The following is a 25,419-nucleotide window of genomic DNA, read 5'->3' on the forward strand; positions in this document are numbered from 1 at the left end:
TGGAGCAGGGGTGGAAAGCAATGTCATACTTATTATTTAGCTCGGGTACTTGTTAGGTTAGACTAGATTTTGCATTGCTGCGGCCGTATCGCTTCTGGCTTTGGATAGAGGACAGATTTTTTTCTGCAGTCGAGTGTGGGAGGTTTACTGTAACTTGCACAATGGGCTGTGACAGGGACAGGAGCCCAGCACCAGTCATGGAGCCCAGGCCACATTTCCAGCCCCCAGGCAACCCCTCCGGTCCCCAAACCATCCCTCCTCGCCGCTGCCTGACAGCTGGGATTGCGATCGCGCTCGTGCCATGGCTGCTGGAGAACTGTCAGAGAGCTCACTCCCATGCTCTATACCTGTATCCCTCTTACTTATCTATTTTTAATCACTCACCAAAATGTTATGAGGGTATGTACCTGAGAATCTCATCCTCGACATGTCTAACTTTGACTTGTAGGTTTGCATTACCATGCACAAACTGGCAAAATATATGAGATTTCCTATGCTCCTCCTTAGCTCATAACAACTTAAAATCCCTCAGAAGAAAATGTTATGTGCTGCCAATTCATGCTAGGATTTCTTTGTTCATCCTTAGGAAAGTTCTCACACAAATCCAGGGCCAAATGTCTTCATCAGAGGCAGTAAAGACAAATGCTAAATATTAATGTATTTTCTAAATTACCAACAGCGATCTTAGTCTTCCACAAGAGACAAAATGTAGACAGTTCCTCATTTCGAAGAGCGTTCAATCTAATTATCCAAAACAGAGAAGAGACAGGATGTATAAGGAAAGCCAGAGGAAGGAACAGCTCAGAGGATTTTTGTTTCATTGGATGATTGTTTTAATTGCATTTCCTTATAGAGCGTTTCATCTTTCATCATACTCCGACTGGAAGAAATCTCAGGCTCTGACAGATCTCTACTGGGAGTAAATTATATAGCTGGGAACTGCCTGCCTTTCTTTAACAAGTTCAGTCCTCAAGACAGGTTTGGAAATCAATCTCATGGTGTAATCCTACAAATGCTTTTGCACTTCGGTATATTTTGCTCTGTGAACAGTCTCACCATTCCCAGGCACTCAAAAGCTACCCAAAAGTACCCGTGCCAGGTCTGAGCTGAAAATAAAAGCAAGCTGCTTTTACATACTCAGTTCATAAAATATCATTTAATTCGATATTTATACTGCACCTAACAAGGCTAAGGGGCAATCTACAGGTATTGCTAGGAGCTAACACAAAAGTAGAAGATTCCCCACAAAGTGAACAGCCAGCTCCATCAGCAATGGATCCACTGAAGCTCGGTCTCTTCCAGATTGCATTTCACAGCCCGTCCCCGGCTACCAAACAGGAGCAAGGGCTTACGGAGCAGCAGCAAGGGCTTACAGAGCTGCCCCGGGGCAGTCAGCACATCACTGTTCCATAGGATGCAGAGCCATGCGGTCTGCAGTCCCTTTCCTCACCATTGCTCTCTTCTGTACAGAGACCTATTTTCATGAAACCTGTAGGAAAAGCAGAATTTTTGAGCCTGGCAGCTGCCTGTCAGACCGGGCTGAAGTTACCTGGAGTGACATACCCCTGCCAGCGTATGTGCAAGAAGTGGGTTTGGTTTTATTCAGACTGAAATTTTACTCATTTACTATAAAACTGGAATATTCCTGGGTTGCCCGTGGATTTCACGGAGGGTTTCTTAGACTGCAAGATGGGTATTTACAGGCTGAAAAAATTGCCTGCATATATTTGTGTGTATTATCTCTGTTTCTAGAGAAACTGAAGCCTAATAATAGACTCAAAAATGTTCATATGGATCTCAGTTAAACGTGCTTGACTGCTCTTCATTTTTTAAGGATGAATTATTTGAATTGTCTGTGAACGCATCAGCTTAACAGGCCAATATTATGAAATGCTCACTTTGTTTTCAACGAAAGCAAGGTTAGGCACTAAGAGCGGGCAGGAGCTATCTACGATATGCAGCATAGATACCTTTGATGAAAACTGAGCAATATATTGTTAAAAATACACTGTCCTTTCTCCGTGTTCTCAAGCCTTACAATATTTCAAGTGAAATCAGTAGGATCTTTGCCATCAATTCAACAGTATCCAGGAATTTATTTTTTACCGTTATTTATATAAATTACTAGGCGAACGCCTAACTTGCTTTCTCTGGAAGTGAACCAAACTTTAAGCTGTCCTTTACTAACTTACCAAATCACGTAAAGATTTTTTTTCTTTCAACTTGGTAAGACAAATAAAGTATTTTGCTCCAATACTTGACTGAAAATTAATGAAAAGCATTCCTTTCTCAGTTGGCCCCTCCTTCTCCAGTGACCATCCCAAACTGGGAACGGAGCAGCAGGCTTCTCCATAAAAGACAATTGACCTTTAGATGTTTCCGTCTGTGCAGCTCTGCACCAGGATGATATTCTTGGAGTCATCAAGCCTATTGTTTGCAGTAGCTTTGATGTATGGAATTCGTGCTGTTTTCCACAAGAGAAGACCTTTTATTTTGCTTTTAAATGAAATTATGTCTTCTATTTAAAGCCATAATATTTGACTGTTAACACTTCAGGAATATTAATTTTTTCCGCATGCATATGAATTCCAGCGTCAATAAAGGGATGAAAAGAGGAGTGTATTAGACCAAAGCATCAATCCGTAAAGTACAGAGATGGTGGGGGCAAATTTTTCACTATGGCCTCATCTGATTAACTCTGCGTTACTCATTATAATACAACACAGAATCACAGAATCATTAAGGTTGGAAAAGACCTGTAAGATCATCAAGTCCAACCATCAACCCAACACCACCATGCCCACTAAACCATGTCCCACAGTGCCACGTCTACACGTTGTTTGAACACAATCCACCTAATGTTGCCATTTCACTACTGAAAAAAAGAAATCCCGAGTCATACTGTGAATTTAATTTTAGATCAATTATTTTGTTGGGGGGTGTGTGTCCACATCTTAAAGCTACTAGAGATAACCAGGACAACCTATTTTTGAAAAACATACAGGAAAAGAAACTGATTTATGGCATTCATAAAGACTGTACTTTTTAAAGTATTGCTTTAATATATTTTATTTAATTTTAAGAAATCTTCCATATAACAATGAAAATCGCCACACAATCAATAAGACTGTCTTAATGATTTTGTATTCTCCATGCTAGTTTGAAAAACACTTGCAAAAGCTACAGAAATTGGGTAGCATGTATAATCAAAGCAGTTCATACCTTATAGATTCAACTGGAAATAACCTCGTTATTTGGTTATTTCTTTAACTGGTTGAAAAAGTAATCATTACAAAATACAGGAAATTCAACTAGGGCTTTGAAAGACGTTTAAATCCACATACTATGTACATAACAGCTTACTAACAAAATGCAGCTAGAGTATTCATCTTTTAGAGCGACGGAAAAGCAAGCATTAAGCTTGCAGGTGCAGGGAAGAGGCTGAGTTACGGACATTTCTCTCTCCCTGGCCCATATCCAAGCACGATTTCATGTGTGATTTGCAACCATGAATAGGTATTCACTTCAGAAACAAGCCATTAATAAGATGTCTGGATCAAATGAATTAATTCCAAGACCTGAAAAGAGATGGGGCTTGGATTCAGACTTAATAACATTTGTATCTTGAACAGTGTTCTTGTGAGGTTTCCATTTCGAAGTAGCTTTCCTATGAGCTATGTTAAATGGCTGTATCTCAGTGTCCATTATTTTCAATTATGCTTCTGCTAGCCAGGCAGATGGTTGTATCCCAGCTGAGGGCAGCAAGGCATTTCCGATACTTCAACACCGTTAGCAATCGCCTGTCCCTTGAAGTCAGGAGGGGGAAACACTTGAGAACTACTTCAGTCACAACCTCTTCTCTTGAAATCTGAACTTACCAGTTACAATTTCAGCTTTGCCTACACTGAGAGTGCTACCCGAAGGACCTATTGAGCTCCCTTGTCAAGCCAACATCAACCCAACTCGCAATCTCAGCATGGCTCTATGCAAGGATATTGGCCCAGGTTTGAAAGCAGTTTCAGTCTCATGATGGCTGTGCCCTACCGATGCAGCATCTTCCACTGAAACTCTGGTCAAAAAAAGCACCTTCTGCAGAGCCAGCTTGGTTGTCTTTACACCTGCAGTATAATTATAGCTGCTGTGCTCCAACATTAGCTGTTGTTTATGATAAAACCATATTAGCAGGCATTCTTAGAAACATTATTAATTCCGTAAGTAGAAGATGTATGTATGAGCAGGGCAAGGAAAACACTTCTGTTCATCTATATTGCCTAAATTATTCATTTATTTTGTTTTCTTCTGCTCTAAATAAAGACTGTCAGATAAGCACAGACTGTCTTTATAGCTTTTGTATCTAATAAGGATGCATTTAGGAAATCATTCTCTACTGTTCTTTTGGAGGCATAACAGACAAATTATTGTTTTATTTGAAGAATATTTTCCATCAATTTAAGAATATGTTCAGTTTTTCAAACGGAGAGAAAAAAGAAGCATCATGTTTCCTTTCCACTTATATTTTTAAAAGCCATACCTATAATCCTTTTCAATTCCCGCAAGTCTGTTATTGTCTAACTCCTCAAGCACAGTGATACTCAGATCTAGAAATGGAGAAATATCAACCTTGTGCAGCCTGACAGTCTCCTTGACATTTGGAAGCAGAATGTACTCTGACTATTTATTTTTTATGATTCTGAATGTGTTTTATCTCCAGGAGCTTTGTCATTTTTAAATACGTAAGAATCTCCTTGCACTTCAGAACGTTTGTTTGGGGAGAAAGGATGTTACACTACAGAGGTTCAGCAATTCAGAGAAGACAAGAGGGGGTCAAGGCAGTGCTGACGGTGAGTTAACACAGAATTTTCTCTATGCAAAGGATGGTTTTAGTGCCAGGATTTTTTGTTGTTGCTGTTGGTATCTGTAGCTTTAGGTGTTCAAAGAACATGTGGACGAGGCATTGTGGGACATGGTTTAGTGGGCATGGTGGTGTTAGTTGATGGTTGGACTTGATGATCTTACAGGTCTTTTCCAACCTTAGTGATTCTGTGATTCTGTGATTTGTATTTGGGGCTTCAGCTTGCACCACCACAGTCAACAGAAGAACATCACTATGATAAATATGAAGACCTCATCACCCTTCCAGTGATTTCTTTAAGTCGTGCATTTTCCATAAAAACATACACTGCCAGTATGTTTTTCAGTAATGTAACACATCCCATAACTTGCATTCAACACCAACAAGGGATACTGAAGTATCTTTAAAAATTATGCTGGTCAGTTTAGAGGGTCAAAACCATGTTGCACATCGTGGTCTTAGTGTGGCCAGAGTATGCCCAAGTAGGGGGATGGCAGTGGCCAACAGGCACCTACAGCAATGGAGAAGATCTGTCATTGCTGGGAAGGGAAGCAGGTATGGTGCCAGCGTGATGTGCTCTAGTATGCTATTTCTATTCCTAGTAACAACCAATTACTGTAATCAATACCTGTTTCTTCCTTATATAAACCCATTTGCCTATCAGACTTGGCTATAGACTCGTCCCTTCTCTGGAGACCTTGTTCTCTGGGGACTCAACACATATCTTGCCAACACAGTATGGTCAGGTATCTCATGGCAAAATCCCATGTCATAAGATAGATTAAGTTTTAGGTTTTGATTCCCTGTTTCCTTTTTTGGGCCATCCCAGGGTAGGTGCAGAATTTAGGCCTTGTTTAAGCGAAACACTTAAACATATAGTTAACAAAGACGATCCAAATCTATGAAGCTCCTGATATAGGTAAGTTAAGCGCAAAATTAAGCATATATTTTGGGGGATGAAGACTTTAACACTTATTATACTATTCATACTATTCTTAGATCTTTATGGGTTTGGACAAAAATTCTTCATGAGGTCAATATAATAAATTTTATCCTAACGGCTAAATTTAGAGCTATTCCAATGAAAAGTGTGGTTGATAATTCATCTTCCAACAGCAGAAACTTTTAACAGAAACTGGCTGTCCAGTTCCTGTATCCCAAATAATACTTACGTCACAGGTATGCAAAGTATTTTAATACTGTAACGCACCTGAAAGGTGAAATAACAGTAAAAGCACATTTCTGCTGACCTACTACTTGCTGAAAATATCTTTTGATTGCTTTGTTGTGATGGACAGCCTCTGTGGGGGCTGAATTAAACAGAACAAGGTTCTTCACTTTCTAAATAATATGTTATATTTACAGTCTTAAGACATTTGTAGGGGGAACATGGTCTAGCTAAATTTTGCTGTTTTGACGATGTGATCATGGAAGTGTGAAATTTCTGCAGATGTTCATGAGTCATACTCTATACTTGGTATGGCCCAGCTTTTCCCTGGAAACAGGTTCATGCATTTCGGTCTGATCAGTTTTCTGACTTTGTTCACATCCAAAGTGTTGCTAGTTTCAAACATACTAGTTTCTTTTCTGGCTTGAATTCAGGCCACCAGCCCCCATGCACCCCAGATTAATTGAAGTAGTACAGGCAGATGAAGGTTCTTCAAGCACACACAGTTTGCTTTTATTTGCTTTTTCTAATAAAACCGTTCCCAGGGCACTAAAAGAACAAAACAAGCAGTGTGCACTTACAACAGATCCCCTATATAGAGGTTAAAATTCTGAATTATAGTCCCAGATCAAAAATCAAATAAAGGATTAAATAGATGCCAGAATTTTCTAACCTAGGACAACATTAATTGTTCTCTAACGTTGCGTCAAAGCTGTATGTTTTTCTAGGACAAGCAACAAATACTGCGCAGGGGTTTAAGATGTCAGGGACTTCTCTCAGAAGGAAAGGGCAATATTTATCACAGCACTGCAACATACACACTTATCCTTATGGTTGCTGTTGAAGATTAAAATAAAAAAAAGCCACAAACACTTTTGGTTAGAAGCCACAAACCTAGCTCTGTTTGAGGTCTGACCCAAAACCTTCTTAAATCAGGAGGAACATTTTCATGGGCTTCAGGTGAGGGTGAAGCCCGAGTGAGTCCCCCGCAAATGTTACCCATCTGATATCTCAGAGCTGCTTTTGATGATCAAATATGCCTCTTCTTTGCACCATCTTCTCTAGGGGCTTCCTCTGGGCCAAGGAGCTGTGTTTTGACAACCTCTTAGCTTGTGGGGAGGTGCTTTTTAATCTTAGCTTGCTTGCTAGGCACCACTTTGTCTTCCAGGTAAACTCCCTCCTTTCCCTGCTAGGAGTCTCACCAGAAGATTTGCTGCAACCGCGTTTCATGTGTGCCTCAGTACACAAGCTTCAAAAGCTAAACCAACTCTTTAGGAAGGGAGGTAGTTACAGAGAAGTTGCAAATATCTCCTGCCTGATGGCACAAGGCCAGTCCTGGGCAGGGAAGGTGTGGATTTAAAGCCCGCGTCTGCTGGAGTCAGAGGCAGCAGACAAGGGTGAAAGCCCTGAGACAGTTTCAAGGCCACCAAAGTTTTGTCCTCGTCATATCTGATGCCAGTGACACAGAGAGCCCTCCCGTGGTGCAAAGACACTGAACACTTCCATGCTTTCTTTACGCCATCTAAACACCGTGCACCAGCTGGCAGGATCGGGCACAACAGTTGCTTGAAAAGTTGCAGGACACAGACTCCATGCAAGGGTAAAAGTGTCTCTTCTCCTGCTTCCGAGGTTGAGGGAAAATTCAGCAATTAAAGCCAAATAAAGAACAAATTAAGAATTATCTTGATGCTTTAGGACAGATCTGACATGAAACCAAACATTTCTGAGATTCAGAAAGTACGCTTTTTTTTTCTTTCATTACTTTTCACAGTTTACTCCCTCACAAACCCAGGTTGTGGCTGATTCTAGATGCAGCAAACCAGCACATTCAGCAGGAAGAGCTTCTGTTATTCCTGGCACAGCTGGAAGCAGGAATTTCCAAAAAGCCTGTTCTCTGGGAGTTTTCTGGCCAAACTTTCAGACTCAAGAGGCTCATCTAAACTCCAGATACCATATGACATTCCCTGAGCTGCCCACTGCTGCTGCCGTACAGCCTGCATGGGAGAAGACGTGATTTATGAGGAGGACAATAAGGGAGCCCGACCCCACGTGCACAAAGTCAGCATGCCCGGGCATAAGAAGCATTCCCAGTTTTCCTCCTGGCTCTGGTCTTGCTGCCTATGGTCCTTCTGCTCGAGAGGAAGAAGCAACCATACCCATACGTGCCTGTAGGCAGCAGCCTAGGTAGGTATGGAAACCCTGCCCATAGCTCTTGCGTGTCTTAAACTGATGCTCGTAATACAAGGTACCCTCTCATTTATATCCAAACCTGACAAGTCCTCCACTTTCTCTACAAAGGAATATGTGTATTTAGTCGCTCTGAAAAAAGATGTATTATTCTCTTTAATGGCCTAAAAAAGTACAGCCTGAAAAATATCATATCAATTCTTAAATTTTTATTACAAGCTTTGACTACGGCTGACTTCTGTGCTATTAATTTTAAAATGTCTCCTCTGATGTTTTTCTGAAACATAGGATGATGACTTTCTGTAATTCCAGCTAAAGCCACAAAACTGAGTACAGCCATCAAAAATGAGAACTATCCTTTTTTTTTTCCAGAGCCAAACAAATAAACTTAGCCAAACAATGGAGAAAGAAACTGAGACAGACTGCTCACACAATGGCTGAGTGTAGGACTAAAATTACCATTAAAAACGAGTATCTGTCCAATGTCTTCATGCCAGAAATAGCTTAAAATATCAAATCACTGAGGTATACTGCAAGACCAAAGATTCAACAATAAGAACATTAATTGTAGCCATTAAAAATAAACATTGAAACTTGGAATACCATTAACAAGTACAAAATCAAGAGAGAAAAAGTTACTATCTTAAGATACAAACCTGGCTCAATAAATGAGATACCTTAAAAGCGCTAAAGTTTAACCACTTTAACAATGCCATTTGTGTGTATTTTACCAAAAACAGTACAACTGCATAAAACCAGTTGTATGACTATAAAATTGGCTTGTGGGGCAATTATTTTCCTCCCCCTCTATGAAAGCTGTAGTAGCAACTTTATACAGGAGTAAATATATCCATAGTTGGGTATAGCATGTTCACTATGCAGCTGTACAGAGTGACGGCATAGTCAGGAAATTCCTTAAACATACATAACCTAGAAATGTTCCAGAAATTCAGGTCCTGGAAATACACATCTACCAAGAATTCTGCCAGCTTTAAGGATTTTGCAGCAGAGGCACCCTTTTGGAGCAAAACAGGGATCCCAGGCAGCACAAGGGAAGTATCCAAGTGGGAGGACATAGGAAAGGGGTTGTGTGTCCTCCATCACGAGGATAGGAATTGCACACCCGGGGCTATAGTAGACCTAATGGTGAAATACACATGAACAGCTTCAGCACTTCTCTAAAAACACCTAATTTTTACTGAAATAGATGGCACTACTGTGACATCACCCGCTTTTCACCTTCTCACTCTCCCTAGCACACACATGAAGCCCACACACATAGAGCAGGAAAAACTTGAGAGACTGTAAAGGAGGTCTCATTAGTAGTGACAAGCCATTAAATTTTATCGCCACTGCCACAGTTACCTCCACTCCCAAGTACTAATTTTACACTTGAGAAAGACTGAAATCAACCGCTTCCCAGTCAGTACTGCTTAATGTTCAACTTTTAATCAAGTTAAGCTCTAGCATAGACAAAACTATATTTCTTTTACTTTTCTATAAGGCGGAAAATGTGCAGAATATGATACTGAAACAGAGGCATTAGCTTCCTTTGATGAAGCGGTCCAAAGCCTAACATCAGGGATGAAGATAGAATCACTTCACTCTTCAGATTTGGGTTTCATAGTTTCATAGTTGAACAGTAGTTCAACTGTTTTCTACCAGTTTAGCTTTCTGACTTAGCTCTTAAAGGGAGCCAGCAAACTTCAGAGCCAGCATGATGGAGTAGCATGAGCTATGCTTTTAGGCAGCAGACAGTTATTAGTCATCTTAGCTGTGAGTTGAAATGTCATCTTCCATTTTTTCATGATTAAAACTAAAAATATGCATTTACCAACAGAATGTAGAATAGAAATATTCTGTATCTGCAGTTAGACCTAGGTGAATAGTACAGGATCATCTTTCCGAGAGTCATTCCTTGCCTGCTGGTTTCTAAAAAACTAATTCTTGCCAATTTAAAATCTTCCCAAAGTATATGCTGCCAATCAGAAATGACATAATAATTTGCGTCCTCTGCACGTAGACAAACACATAGCTCAAACACACCTCCATGCACAAGCAAGAAGACCCTCAAAGGCGGGCTGACCACTTCAGCAGAGGTTTCCCAGCCAACCATCATACCCCAGCACCCAACTGTGCTTACACCCCTTGCAATTAATATCCCTCCTCCTCTCCCAGCAGTAACCGTGCTCCCACTCCGAGGAAGCATCACTGCGGGGTGGGAGCGACTGCTCGAGCCTCAGAGTTTATCTGTGAGTCGTCACCCTGCACAGGCTGGTCTCAGTTACTGCCTAGCCCTCCTCCAGGTTGCACATCTGGGCTAAATACTTGACCTATATAGAAAGCTTGTGACAGGAAATACCTAAAACCAATCCAACTTGGTTTTAAAACCTTTTATAAAGTGTAAGTCTCAGTTTTATGGAGACCTGGTGTGTCCGCTCTAGCAGTGAGTTTAGACATTTATGTGTTTTTTTTCTAAAATCACATCTGTTGTTGTTATTTCATATGAAACAATAAGAGGAATGAATAAAAACAAACACTTCTCATAAAGCATGGAAGTCACCGTAGTTAGTGCCTGGAGCTATTGCTCAGAGAAAGTTGTGTGGTTACAATTAACCTGAACTCAAACTTCGTGCTCCTTCCCAACCCTGAAAAAGGAATCCTTTTGTATTTGCTAGAGCACAGTAAAAGAAAAAAGTGAGTTTAGTTGGCTTGCTTGCTTTTCACTTAATTATTCTTTTTAATGGACTTTTTTTTTAATTGCATGGTTGATTCAAGCTCAGCTCTAAGACAGTAGTAAAAACTCAGAAGTGGTTACTGCATTTAAAGTCCCAAACAGTGGAAAACTGTTTTAGTGAAGGGATAAAAAATTGGCCAAGTGCACATAGAAAATAACCAGAGATATACCCAGAAGTCCTGAAAAGCAAAAGATTTAGGAACTCATATAACAGAGCTTTCTTCTTTCCTTTAAAGCACCCTGTGTCCAAGCTGTTGCACCCTTGAGAAGCACCCTGAAAGCAGAGTATTTAAGAACTCAAAGCAACAGGAAGTAAAACTTCAAGACACAATTAAATCTCAAAGATCTGAGAAAATCAAATCCAGGCCTGGATTGAAATGCGACCACCCCTGTTTAAAAAAAAAAAAAAGAATAAAAAGAAAAAAGAAAGGAGAAGCGTAAAAAGCAGAGGAGTGGAATTGCTGGGGTGCAAGGAGGGGTGCAGGAGGGACGCTCCCCCTGGGAACAGGTCTATGACTGGCATTTGGGCTCACTGTGGGGACACAAACCCCAGGGTGGCACAGGAATCCCACTTAAAAATGCACCATCGATGAAGAAATGTAAGGACAGAGCCCAGCTTGCACAGGCAATTAATTATTTCCTAAAATAATTTCTGAAGAAGTCATGATTTTTAAGGAGGTCAGAATACACGCACGCGCACTGCAGTCAGGCTCTCCCTCTCCCACATTTCACCAGCCGTGCTTCCCATGAGCTTTTGCTCATCTTCCTAAAGGATTTCAGCTTCCAGATGACTTTTTAGCTTTCATTGTCAATGGCACTTACCGTAGTCCATCCATTTGACTTTCCCCTCTCTACCTGCCTTCAAGCTAGTCATGGAAAAGCCAATTTAGGGAACTAAAAAAAAAAATTAAACAAATGCTCCAAGCCCAGGCAAGCACCAGGATTCTGTGGTTTTAAAAGCTGCGTTAATATCTTTTAAATTTTGAGCACTCAGCATTTTCACAAGCCTCCAGGCTTCCTGCCTGTAGACAGAGAAATGTTAAAAATACCGTGAGAAAGACATGGCTCTCGATATTTCTGAGCTGATCAGAGGGAAGAACTGGATGTTCAGCAGGGAAACTCTTACGAAGGTCCAGCTTCATGCTACAGGGTGAAGGAGCTGAGACAGTTCAAGCAAGGTTCAGAGAAATATCTCAAGGGTGGGCACCTCTCCAACTCAAATGACTGAGTGTTCAGAGGTCCTTCCTCCTTATTCCAGCCTCCTGCAATCTCGCAGCTCTATGCAGCCCGCAAAAGATTCCCAAAATTCATTCTGTCTAAACATCTTTTCTGCTTTGTTTAACAATTCAGCCCTGGCCCAGCAAAGGCTCATAATCACAGGGCAAACATTTAGGACATAGGAGGTTTCACTGATTCAACGCTAAGTGTGTCAGAAGCTTCAAATGCTACGAAATGTGAGTTATTAGTCAGTTTAAAACTGCATGCATGCATCTCTGCTTGCTCAAGGCTGAAAGCCCAAAGATCCGAACTGAAGGCAATGCACTTACCAGCCTGCGGACCCCATGAAGACTACTCAGGAAAGCATTCAAATAAACCCTAATTTATACTATTTGCCCTGTGAGGTTTGACATCCTTCTGCTGGCAAATAGCATCGTGCTAACAAGAGCCCATGTTGGCACCAACAGAGCCCTTGTCTCCACTGCAAAACATGAACGCGCTAACGTGAAAAGTGCAGGCCACGATTTGGGACTTATCATTGACTCAACTGCTGCCTTGGAGAGCCCATCCTCCTTCCCACCCACAGGAGGTGGAAGTATTTAGTAAGCATAGGTATTCTGCGCTTGAAAAGAGGTGGAATAGAGAAAGCTTCGAGGCGAGCTTCCCTGAGCGTAAAGAAAGCCCATTTTTCAACTTGCTAACTGGGAGGAAAAAAATCTGATTCAGGATCAATGAACAGAAATATAGAATGGTTTTGCAAAGGAATAGTTCTGTGCTACTTTTGCTCCACTTTTTCAAAGAGCTCTGTGGCATTTTAGCTGCATAACTCCATACCAGCATTTTTCTATTGTATTTTGAAACGTTTCCTGTTCCATTCTTCTTGTAAGAGTGTAAGGGGCTCTTTCTCAATCAGTGAGTATGATTGCCATTTGACTAGCATTCAAGCACCAAAAAACCCCAAGTACATATTTGCTGTTTGCACATCAGCAATATCAAGCAATTCAGATGTGTCTGCAATATTTTGTATTCCACACGCTACTAGCCTTCATTATGATTTGGATTGTTTAGAAAGCAGACCTACAAGACTTTTTTTCCTCCTTTTCATTTAATAGTTTAAAACAACACCAAATGCTTTCAGCTGCTGGCTGAGAGCTTTGCTCTTTGTTCATTGTGGACTTGCACTACTGCTTGCAAACAGACATCACCCTTTTTTTTTTTTTTTGTGTAGAAGTGTTTTCAGATCCTAAGCAACAAGCAGTAGTTTTGCAGAAAAATTGGATCAAGAGTATGTTACCTCTCATATTTTCTTCTTTTTTTAAAGAAAGAATTCAGTCATTCAGGCATTCTGGATGTTGTTCTGTGTGATTTAAGTGACCAGATACCTCAACCCTCATTCCTCCTGGGCTGCAAGTTTGGCAGCTGAGGAATTTATCCATTTTCTTCTCTGAGCCTCGTGCATCCCACCCATCTCTGGGCCTCTGCAGTACCTGGGCTCACTTTGTCAGCATTTTCAAATGTCTTTGGAAGGAGACTCATAGCTTTCTGCCTCTTTTTATGATCCCCCAATCATCTGTTCCACTACAAGATGGAAACAAGATTTTTTGAGGCCCCTTTTTGTCACTTACACCTATCTAATGAAGTACCTGATGCAAAGGAACTGGACCAGATATGAGACGCTCATCTGAGGAGCCTGCAAGAGTTTTGGACTGCAGTCTTCTGCTGGGATCCAAAAGCATCCAGAGGGGCCTGAGGAAAAAAGTATCTGCCAAAAGAGCTGTAAGCAATTTTTCTCTTTATCTTAGCTGGGGTATGTGCTGGACCATGGCTAAGACTGGCCCTGGCTACGCCTGCTCTCCTCAGCCCTCTATTCACCAGCAACATAAGAGCTATTGCCTCACCTCTGGGGAAGCCTCCGGCTCCAGTGCCACGCACCGAAGACTGGGGCATGTCTCCGTGCTGTTGGGTCATCTGCATCCTGGACTAGATCCGAGTTGAGATTTACTATGGGAAATTCCAGCCTTCCCTCCAGCCATGTGTATAGGCCATATATAACCCAGACGTACTTTTGGCAGAGTTCTCGATAGAATTTTTGGTTGGAATTTAAAGTGCGCAAAGAAAGTGCAGTTTAAATACTCTGTGGGATAAAACTTGGTCTATCCTTTGGGGTAGGGTACTTGCCATCCAGCTTGTGATGGCAAATATAGTTCTAACTGTTTCTGAAATGTTTTCTTTAACTTCTCAGTACATAAGCAATTCAGGGGAAAAAGAGAAAAATCATGTTGTCAAAGGCTGAAGTTTTAAGTTCTACTTTTAGACAATCACATATGCAAGGCTGTTTGGCTGAAATAATTGAAATTTCTGCTCTAAGCCAATGACAAATCTTTGGGAGGGTTGAAATCCGGTCCTGTGTTCAGACATCCCCTATCATATGTATGGGGCAAACTCATTACACTATGGAAAATTATCTTGGGGGAAAAAAGAGTGTCTTAAAGCCAAATCTGGCATAAGGGGTGGTCGTAATGGTGTACAGTGTAATGGTGTAATGTAGTAATGGTGTAGGGAATGCTTACATCCAGATTTGAGATCAGGTCTTCTAAGATACTTTGAACTTCTCCCTTCATTTGACAGATGTTTTAGGAGGACCCTGACAGTAGAGAGGAGCCATAAACCTGTCACCATAAAACACTGTATCTCTGAAGAGAACATAAAAATACTCTAATTTCTGGGAAAGAATGAGAAAGGTGGTTTTCAGTTGCTCCCATTGCAAACATCACCGTCTCTCAGCACGTGCTTAGGCATTTTACAGTAAATCTTGGATGTGTTAGAGGAAGGAGATACTTGGCCTCACTCTGTACTCTCTTGTCAAACATAACTCCCCTTGAAACGGGAGACTGGTTTGCTTTCTAAAGTTCATATGGGGAAACAGGTAAAAGGCAAATCTGGGGACAATGGAGACTGCAGACCTCCTGAGGCCAAAGAAAACTCTGGAAGTCAAGCAGCGACATTTGGAGTTCCCCCTCAGGTTCCCTTTTAGGTCTTAGCCAGGGGGATCAATTCCGTAGAGCCAAAAAGAAGGGAAATGGCAAGAAAGCCACTAGATTTGTGATATGTGGGAGAGTGAGGAAGAAATCATCTACAGGAAGTGCTCAAGACCCATAATCTGAGCAAACAAATTAGATTTAGGAAGCTCTGTTTGTTAGACATTGTCTGGATGAGCTATTGTGGTCCAAAAGAACAAGCTGAACACAGGACTCTGGTGCTTAAGCCCAACGGAGTCCCATTACAGAACAGCTGAATGCTGTACCTAGCATTCAGCTTTGGGGCATATCCAGAAGTGTCTCCTTCTGGATGGTGAAGATCTATCTACCGTGTACTAGGATTTAAAACTAAGCATTTGTCTGTCCACGTTTCCTGAACAGTACACTGCAAACATGTCCAACATTCCAGGCTCTGCGTAAACATGGCCACCAGACATGGCAATAGAACGGGATGTTTCCCTTTACCTGACTTCAAACGATTGCCCAGATGGCCAAAGGACTCTCATTGCTGACGTGAACGCACTTCTCACAGGGATAGTTGCTGAATGTCAAGCTACTGAGGCATGCAAGTGCTTTCAGCCCACGCTGCAGGAGATACTCCTCTTTTCATACAGCTTGGAAGGAGCTGAATGTGGGCTGGAGCACTAAGATGAGTGTGATTCTCCAACTTGAAGGCTAAGGGATGAGAAACCCTGCCCTGATGATTATTTTGATATTTGTGTTAACTCCCAACGGATGAAATAGAGAAATATCAACTGCAGTTTCAGTCACCGCTACCAAAACAATCACTACCTGTGGCCATATTTCTAAGGACAGGAGCTTCTCTCTTAGATTTTAACCTGTTGTCTTGAGCACCAGACCACAACTCTTTCAAAACTTCTGTATTTTTAGAAGTTTCTAAATATAAAATTGCACATAACCCTTCAATATCGACTTCATGAAGATTTAAGCTGGGTTGTTAGTTGAACTTGGTCCTTGGGAATCATGTTGATTATAGCAGAATAACACCTTTGCCAGGTACATACCTCACATAATTCACAAGTAGCCCTGATGTATAGTCATACAAGAAGTCTGTCAGGCAATTAATTTTTTTAAAAAAGATAAAACACAAAATAGATCTGCAAGTGATCAACAAAAAAAAAAGAGAGCTCAATTAATCAGGTACAGTATTCACTTTGAAAGTAATATTCTCTATGTCAGTAGCTAGAAACTACGGAGTAGATAACACTGTGTAGCAGAAAGAAGTAAAAAGACATGTAAGCTGCCAGTAGATGACCTATGTTTAACTTCTGTATGCCACAATTTTTATTACATTCCTTGTCTGGACTGTTGGATGCAGCAACACATTTGCAAATGCAGCATCTTGTTAATGCTTGTGTGAAAGCAGGGTCAGCACTATATTATTTACTGTTTACAGATCTGTACATTTACAGGATTCTCATGTTGTAAATAACCACAAGTAAACAGAAGATTAATCCTGTATCTGGGTGCTTTCACTACTAAATCAGATATTCAACTTCACCCATGAGCAATAGTTACTGGAAGTCACTATGTGTTGCTGAAGCTTGCCAGCTTTTGTGTGATTTTCTGCAGTATCAAATGCCAGCAGACACTCTGGGTCACAGCCCCATGCACTGCAGGTCTGGGGCTCACTCATGTGTCAGGATAGGAAATCTTTCACTCTGCCTAATCCAAAAGTAAAATGTGTTTCTCCAGCTCTGCCATATTAGTAGTAGCTCATGTAGTTTTTTGTACAAGACATTCTTGTAAAATATACTTTACAGTGTATTGGGCCTGATTCCCATTTGTAAGACAGTGCCTTTAAACACCCCTCCAGAATCAGAAAGTCACTTCAAAGCCTCTTTTTGTTTGGAAAAATGACGCCGATCACTGGGGAAATGTGGAATAACACCCTTATCTTTCCTCGTCTCCATTTAACCTATAGTAATCTGGTACAAATCCTTGCTTGCCAATGCCAGTATGTTACCCACCAGGAACAAACTGTTTTATAACCGAAAGACGACTTAGACATTTATCAGCAGACTCTCCAGTATATCCCTTGTAATTTAACTCAAACAGGGCTAGAGAGACTAACAGCTAAACCCAAGTACTCCAAAGATGCTTTAAATGATCCTCACATACTTCCTCTGATGTCTTCATAGGCACTCTGACTCTCAGAGTCACCATCTGGCATCTCTTCATTCCCCCTCTTGTTTTTCTCACCTTCTTTTTGTTGCCATTTTTAGCTATGGGTAGAAAAGAGAAACAGTTTTCCTTTTACACCTGTCAAGTTGATTTAGCACTGCCTGGTGACTGCACGAAGAATAAAACGCCTTGCTCCTCTCTGATGGTGCTCCGTCCCTTCCAGCACACAGCAGACACCCAGAGTACCCTGTTCTTCCCTACAGTGGGGTGATAAAACCACAGGGGAACGGAATCATAAATGTTCCTTTTGCTGTGCTACAAGGAAATTAGAAATGAGTTTGCATCAGAAGTAATGAATTAATATTGCACCGTATTTTACTAATGGTTTAATGTAGGTGTTTTTCATCACTTGGCCAGATATGTAAAAACCCCACCAAGCACCTTTTGAAGTCAACAGAAATAGCCAGGGAAAGGCTTCCAGAGGAGGTAGGCGAGCCCCTGAAAGAGGTAGCTGTGGTGCTCAGTGATCAGCATCATCTGTGGCTCAGGAAAAGAAGTGCCCATCAGGAAAATAATCAGACAGCAGCAGTCTTGGGGCTGGCCACAGTGTCCTCTAAATACCCTTATTCCATTGTCCATCCACTTTATTCTTGCCTGGGTATGGATGGTGTGTTCAGGCAGGGTACTGAGAAGTAACTTCTACATTGGAGACGTAACTGCACAGGTATGATGGCCATGACCATCCCTGAACGTAATCCCACACAAAAATGAAGGAAACTCAAAAGTCGTCTTTGATTCTTGGTCTATTGAATTCAACGGGACCAAACTGTCCGTTAAGGCAGCTCCCAGGGACAGAAAGATTAAAGGTGGTTGTCTGTTTCTAACAGGAGTCATTATTCCTATCACCTCTGTTTTCTCTCAGTGAATGTTTGTTTGGGCTGATTAAAGGCTATAGAGTGTTTTGCATGTGTAATCACAGTGTTTGCTTGGGCTGATTAAAGGCTATAGAGTGTTTTGCATGTGTAATCACTGGATTTTAAAAGGCAAATAATTTCGGCTACATCAGAGCTTTGTTTGTTCCCATTTTCCTTGAGTACCCAAAAACCTAGTGCTAAAGGCAGATATTTATATGTTCATTTCAAAAAGCCGTGCTTTATAAAACAGGCAGTACCACAAGACATAACCTGATCAGATGCCTGACAAGAAGACCAGATCTGATGCAACCTTTGCATAATAATAATGTAAGCACAAGCAACCACTGTGTGTGAACATGACAATCAAATCTCAACTCTGTACCCAGACAACAAATCTTTTGGTAGTCTGCTTTTTACATAGACAATGAACTGGGCAAGACTCAAAAATTCCAGGAAGAAAAGGCTCAAACTTTGAAAATTCAAGAAATTGCTTCTCCTGTACCATACTTTTCACTGCTTCATCTTTTTGATCGATTCTAAGTTCACATAGCTGACAGAATTCTTCATTCCAAAACCAAAAGAAATAAGAGAAATTTGATTTTGAACCATCAGATTGACCTGTCTAGCCAGCTCACTGAACGGCGAATAACATTAAAAATCAAGAATGAATGCAAATAATGAGTGACTCGTATATGCTGGCATTTCAGGAATAAGTCTAGACTCAGGTTCATACTATTAAAATCTATTCAGTGAAATCATCCCTTTTTTAAAGAGGTATTTTTCTCATCTTAAAAATTAGTTTGAATTCAGAGAAGACTGCTAGGAGAATTACCATAGAAAACGGTTTTCTCTGGCATAATCAAATGTGTTTATTCTGATTTTTTTTTCTCATGTTACATTATTCATTGAAGCCATGAGTAAGGAAAGATGCTAATCAAAAAGGTTTTGCCAATTTTGAGGGCATTGCTCATTATTCTTTCTTAGTCATCCTTTGTCCTCTTTTGTTGTGACATTCTTTAAAGGATGGGCTCTTAAATGGAATGGCTACGTTACATTTCATTATTCTACATATTTGTAGTAAGTGCTGAGGAGAAAATAGATGCTGGTAGATAAAAGAAAACTCATTAAAAGCCACATGTTTTCATCTTTGCTTGTCACATCTGGCAATTAGGACACGATACAGGTCATATTAAAATTCATGGGATATGCACCTAGGGCCAATGTGTACGTTCTTAAAAGCTGGTAGTATAAGAAGTTTAAGCAAAAGCTTTAAAATTACAATCTACATTCTAGGTCACAGGAGTGCTCCAATTTCTCTGGGCTTCTCAGGAATGGAAGCCAGCTACAAGGTTTAAGAGAGAGGATACCAACAGGCTAGAAAACAGCAGCACTGGTAATTACCCAGCATATGGTTAATTCTGTGCCTATTTCTTCTTAGTTCCTATATGAGTAATTTATCACTGAATAGTCTTCACTTATACACCAGCCCATCTATGTAGTCATCCCCCAACCTTCATTGTACCCTCTGATTCAGTTTCCTAACCCAAAAGCCTGTTTCCTGTTCCCCCTGAATCTCTTGTATTTCCAGCTCTGCCCCATTTCCCTTCACACCTTCCCTCTAAGCTCCCTGACATGCTGCTGAAAGCCACTGCCAGCTGTGCTCCCTGCCAGACCCACGCTGGTCACCCGCCCCGCCTGGCTTTCGGCCCTTGCATTCCACTCAAAGGCACCTTGCCAACGTTTCTAATGACTTCTTCCTAGCCAGAGATCTGAGGCATTACCCCATCTTCAACGTGCCAGCAAAGTTCAACATGCTGGACTTCAAATGTCTTTGGAAAACTTTGACTTTGATGACTTTCTTTGCTCCTAGAATTCCTCCTAACTCTCTAGGTATGCCTTCAGCCAGCCTGTGTTTTCAGTCTCTCCCCTTTCCGTCTTTGCTCCAGCTAATCCCACCCAAAACCATGACTTTGGCAAGCCACGCTAATTCACAGGCTACCTTTGCCTTGTGTATTGCCTTCTGTTCTAGCTGGAAACCTGATGTATCTTGGTAACCTCTTCTTAAGTGCTTTCAGCTATCAGTTCAATGCCTTACATATCACACTCTCGTATCTTCTTCCCAGTGAACATATTCACCATTCAAATGCCAGTAACACCATAAACTTGTCATGTTTTTAACTTTGCACTCTCTTCAGGTCTTCACCACCATTTTGCAACAAAATCTTTCCAGTTTTTCCTGAGTAACGTCTCTATGATTCAGCTTTTCCTCCTTATTCACTCATTGATCTCTCTCCAAGTCTTTATTATCTCCTATCTTGATAAATGCCTCAATTAATGTACTGTCGGTCTATTTTTATGCATTCAAATTCTTTCCGCAAGATAATTTTCATGGTTGCTTGCATTGGCCATTTCATCCTCACTGACTCCTTCTCAGACACCTGGTCCAACGAGATCCTGACCCATCCAAGAGAGCCCTGTGTCCTACATAAATTTAAAAAACCCACTAACAAAACTCCTTAAGAATTACATTCTTGAACAGGTGGCAACGTTACACAAAAATAAACAAATGTGGGGCAAGCAAACAGTGATGCATCTGAAGAGTTTCATCAAGCCTGGGGAAAGCAAAAGATAAGACAAAACAAAGGAAGTCATGACTACTACACAGACACATACGTTGGATTGGATCAAACACTAGAAGACCTGTGAAATACAAAATAAATGTGCACTAAACCCCTTTCTGAGCACTGCCATATAAATAAACATTACTCTTTTATTTTCTACAGGCAGTCAGAATTGAGGTATGGCCAGAACAAGAGCTACTATAAGAAGTATAAGTTTTGTAAATCAAATCAAAATAATTACAGATTTAATTGTGGCAGATTTGGGCGCAATAGGATTGACGGTGGGAACTGTTCATTCACGACCCAGACCACTGTGCAACACTGAGCAGTGTTCGTGGGGAGCTCAGCCCCATAAACCTCTCAGTGTGTGCAGACAGACCCCCAAAACATTTCTAGGGGTCTGCCCCACAGATGGTAGCTGAGACGGCATATATTAAACTCTGTTAAAGGCCTCATAAAAGAAAAACATTGACGTTAACAAGACTCTTTCCACTGATTTGAATGGGCTTTGGATAGAGGCCTAAACAAACAAGGATGGAATTAGAAAATGGAAATATGTATATACAGAAACCTGTCAATCCAACTGTTGACCTACCAAGAATGACCTAGTACCACTTCATTTATGAGTCATTTAAAGGGCAAGGAGGCAGACTGATATTTTTAACTGTTATCTGAATCGAGTATTTGCAAATACTGATTCTAACAATACATTAAAAAACCGCACATTGCAACCCCACTGACATCAATAGGGTTTCTTTCTACATTAATATTTCACAGATTGAAAATATCTATATTCTCACCACCTTCAGTAATTAGCTTAAATAAATCGAGTCCATGTCGTCTGTTATGTGCCATGTCCTTCAGACTTCTGTGTTTGATTTCAACTTTGATTCAAAGCTAGGGCTGATCAGTACCAGCTGCTCAGCCAAAGGGCAGATCACACGTTCCCATTCCTCCACTTTCTTCATCCCAGCTCCCGGCCAGACTATTGTTTGTTACAATTAATTAATCCCGCATGCCAGCGAGCCTCACAAAAAGCAAATTTTTGTATTTACTGCATGTCCAATAAATTAATTCCAGTTCCGTATATATGTATAAACACATAAATGTGTATATATATACACAACACACATATTTACACAACCAGGTTTATAGTTACTACTCATGGATCTCTGGTTTGCAACTGCTATTATTGTTTCTAGCTGTCCTCTGAACAGGCCAAATGTGAGAAATTATAGGTATGTATTATTGTTACTTAGGCACCTCAGTGAGGGGCCAGATTTTCAGATCTTCTTTTCAAACCGATCCCCGGTGACATGGTGACATGGCACTAAGCACTGGAGCCACTGGAAGAAGGAGCTGGCCCCTGCCTGCCTCTGGGAGAGGAGAGCGGAGACATTGCAAATATTATAGCCAGAACTTTTAATGCTATCTGCAGTTAAAATTGCCTGACACTTCCTGCTAAAAACCTCCTGTTTTCACTTAAGTCTTTAACAAATGGTAACCATTCTCTTTGCTGGGTGTTTGCCTTGGGGCTTATTACGGCTAGTTCAGTTAAAATAGCTCAGCTGCTCCCGAGGCAATACACTGCATTTTCCCATATTAAAGTCAGTCTAACAGCCAGTTTGTAGAGTTGGTGTCAAGCCTCCACGTGCTGGAGCAAGGAGCAAAACTTTGGTGGAAGGGATCAGTTGTTTGTTGTACCTCTGGCCATTTTTTTAAAAAGCTCAGGGGCTTTGAAACCTCTTATTGCACGTGGCTGGTGAAAGCTTGGAAGCTCAGCTGTGTCAAAAGAGGGCAAGCCTGCTGTGGAAGGAGGGACTGAGCTATTTCCAGCTGCTGTTGGTGGTGCATCATGAGCCTCTCCTGTGCTCCCCTTGACCTTGTGCTTGGCCATGCTGAGGAAGAGGAGGAGGCTGAGGAAGGACATCACCTGGCTGAGTGCAGACATAGAATGACACCCTGGACTCAGAGAGTCAGGTAGGGTGGACAGTAAAAAGCAGTAAACTGGAAGATGAATCTTGCACAGGTCAGTTGGTTGGCACACAATGGAATGTTTTCTGCGGAATGTTTGAGGAGGTCTTTTTTTTCCCTTTCTAATTCCATAATTTCCTGTATAGAAAAAGGAATGTGATTCCATTTGTCAAATCAAGCATTCTTGGGAAATGACCCAATTGAGACTACCTGTAAGACCTTAGTATGCTCCCCTAGTAGGTCAGCAGTGTAATATAGTTGGAATTTTGTACTGCTGTGCCAACAGTGCATAAACCAAACCAGGTTTGGAAGGGATGAGCGTTCCACAATGCTGGAGGTGGTTATCAGTACAGCTGCTGCCTTCTCTGCACCTGTAAGCTGCTCAGCGCAGAGGGTGGGGAAGAAGGAAGATGCCTGTCTGTAAAGATAAATGAACGTGGCCCTCACAGATTGGATGCTGTCCTCATCACTCTCATGTTTGGTGGAGTATGTGTGAAGCCGTGGTGCTGGGGAAATGGGGAAAAAGCCAACAGGGAAGGTAAAAGCAGAGCTGAACTGCCGAACAGCCCACTACAGGCTAGAAATCTGCATTGTCTCCACCACACTGAAGAAGAAAAAGCCTGGTACCTAACTGGGTAGCTTTAAAATCCATGTGTTGCCCATGGTTGGATAATAAACCTAATAAGCCAGTCCTTGAGACAGCCCAGGTAGCATCGTCTGCTTGGGAAGCTGCTGCCTAGCTGCTGGTCCCTGAGGGAGCCGCGGGCACAGATGTCTCGTGTCTCTGCTTCCCCGGACAAGGTATATTTGCTGTCATCCTTGATTTCTACCCTGAGTTATACTGGCAATCCAAACTGCCTGCCCCACAAACGGTTTTCCAGACTTCAGAAATGGTATTTTCTTATCGTTATTTATTATTATAAAAGCTCGTACCCTTGTTAATCAAAGGCTAATTAATTTCTGTTAGTGTTAACATTAAATTGAAAATATTTTGTTTACTATCTGCTAGATGTAACCAGGGAAAGTTAAAGCCACTCTACAACCCTTGATCCTCTGTTTTGCTGTACTGCACGTATTAACAGCTCTAAATTGCAAACTTTGTGCCATATACTCCAGTTGTTAACATTAAAAGTTTCTTTCTGAAGTAAAGGAGAGTTCAGCTGTAGCGGAGTGGGATTTGGCCCCAAATTTTACAACTCTGAAGTTCACGGGCCAAACTCACTCCTAAGTGTCCCAAACCAGTAAAGTCCCTACTGTACATTCGGGAAATACAGAAAGAAATGACTCTTCTTTCAGGGCGGTGCAAGTAGGTCTTGATGGGAACAACTGGATGGTAAAAGCTGATCAAGCTTCTGCAAACTTTAATAATTGCATATTTTCATCCACTCAGATGCAGAAAATAGAAAATGGAATTAAGGGTGGCCTTTTTTATTGTAAGGCATTTTTGGTGCTGTTCAATTTCTTTATTTTACAGGTCAATAATTAAATTGAGCTTGTTATGGCTTAGTCTTTTACAGCAAGATCTTTGTTTACATATCTTCCCCTGGAGGGCTTTAAAGTGAAATCTCCAAGAAATTCACAGGTTTATAAGTAAAATTAATTCAAGAACCTCTCTTAGATTAAGATGGCAAGGGGTAAAGTAAGGTGTCACCATATGCAATCAGCTTTTACTACGGAATCTGTCTCTCTTCTTTTGTTTATAGAACAGCAGCTTTAACAGCAAGCCAGTTGTCAAGTGTAATTAAGAAGGAAGAGTCCATATACTAGCTAGAGTGCAGCATAATTAATACATTACCACTCTGAAATCTCTTTACTTGATGAGGAAAGGGTTAAAAAGCCTGTAAAAGTTCTGTAGATCAGGCTGTAGGATATTAAAAATTAATGTGTTGTCATCATCATCACCACGAGCACATTTATTATTATTACCAAGGCTGCCATTAACTGGATATTCATTAATGCTAAAAGTCACAGTCAGCCTGAGATTCAGCAGACTCCAAGCTCTGGAGGAGGAGGTGGAAAGTTACCTGGTGGAGTTTCAAGAATGGATTTTCCTTTTTTGTTGCTTTTCTTCGGTTTTAACTCTTTCCTGCTCGGTTTGAACCCTGGCTGCTCCTCTGTCTCTGCAGCGCGGATACGTCCTTCCTCTCCAGGTTGCTCCGTGAAAGGAAAAAACTCTTCACCGGGATATGGAAAGGAATAATAATGATCCCTGTTGCTAATCTCCTGCAGGTAATAATCCTGATCGTCCATGGGTACAGCCCGGGACGCTTTCCCCAGCAATGCCAGCCCAAAAGCGCAGAGAGCGAGGCAGAGTTGAGAAGAACATGAGCCTTTCTTGCCAAGGGCAATCATTACCCTTTGCTTTTGCAGAAATCTCCTCTGCAAGTCCCAGAACTTTGTTTGGAAACAGGGAAAACAGAGAGCCTTGGCAGCTGGCGAATCCCCCCTAGGACCCGCAGAGGGCTAGAGGAGCCTGCCTGCAAAAAGTGCCTCCGCTTTGGGCTAGTTTTGCAAAAGTTGCGAGGAGCGCAGCGGGACGGAGGGCTGCGGAGGGAGGGGGCAGGA

General features: G+C 41.4%; 1 protein-coding gene across 1 annotated transcript in view; it reads right to left on the bottom strand.

The window, feature by feature from the left end:
* The window catches only part of CPXM2 (carboxypeptidase X, M14 family member 2), a 77,066-nt gene extending 51,848 nt beyond the window's left edge, over positions 1-25,218 (bottom strand). Inside the window, exon 1 of the mRNA XM_009811029.2 lies at positions 24,879-25,218. Within this exon, the coding sequence (XP_009809331.2) occupies positions 24,879-25,206 (328 nt within the window). The 5' untranslated portion in view covers positions 25,207-25,218. The remainder of the gene's footprint in view (positions 1-24,878) is intronic.
* Between the last annotated feature and the right edge of the window lie 201 nt (positions 25,219-25,419).

Source organism: Gavia stellata, chromosome 9 (genome assembly GCF_030936135.1).
Source record: "Gavia stellata isolate bGavSte3 chromosome 9, bGavSte3.hap2, whole genome shotgun sequence".
NCBI classification, from domain to species: Eukaryota; Metazoa; Chordata; class Aves; order Gaviiformes; family Gaviidae; genus Gavia; species Gavia stellata.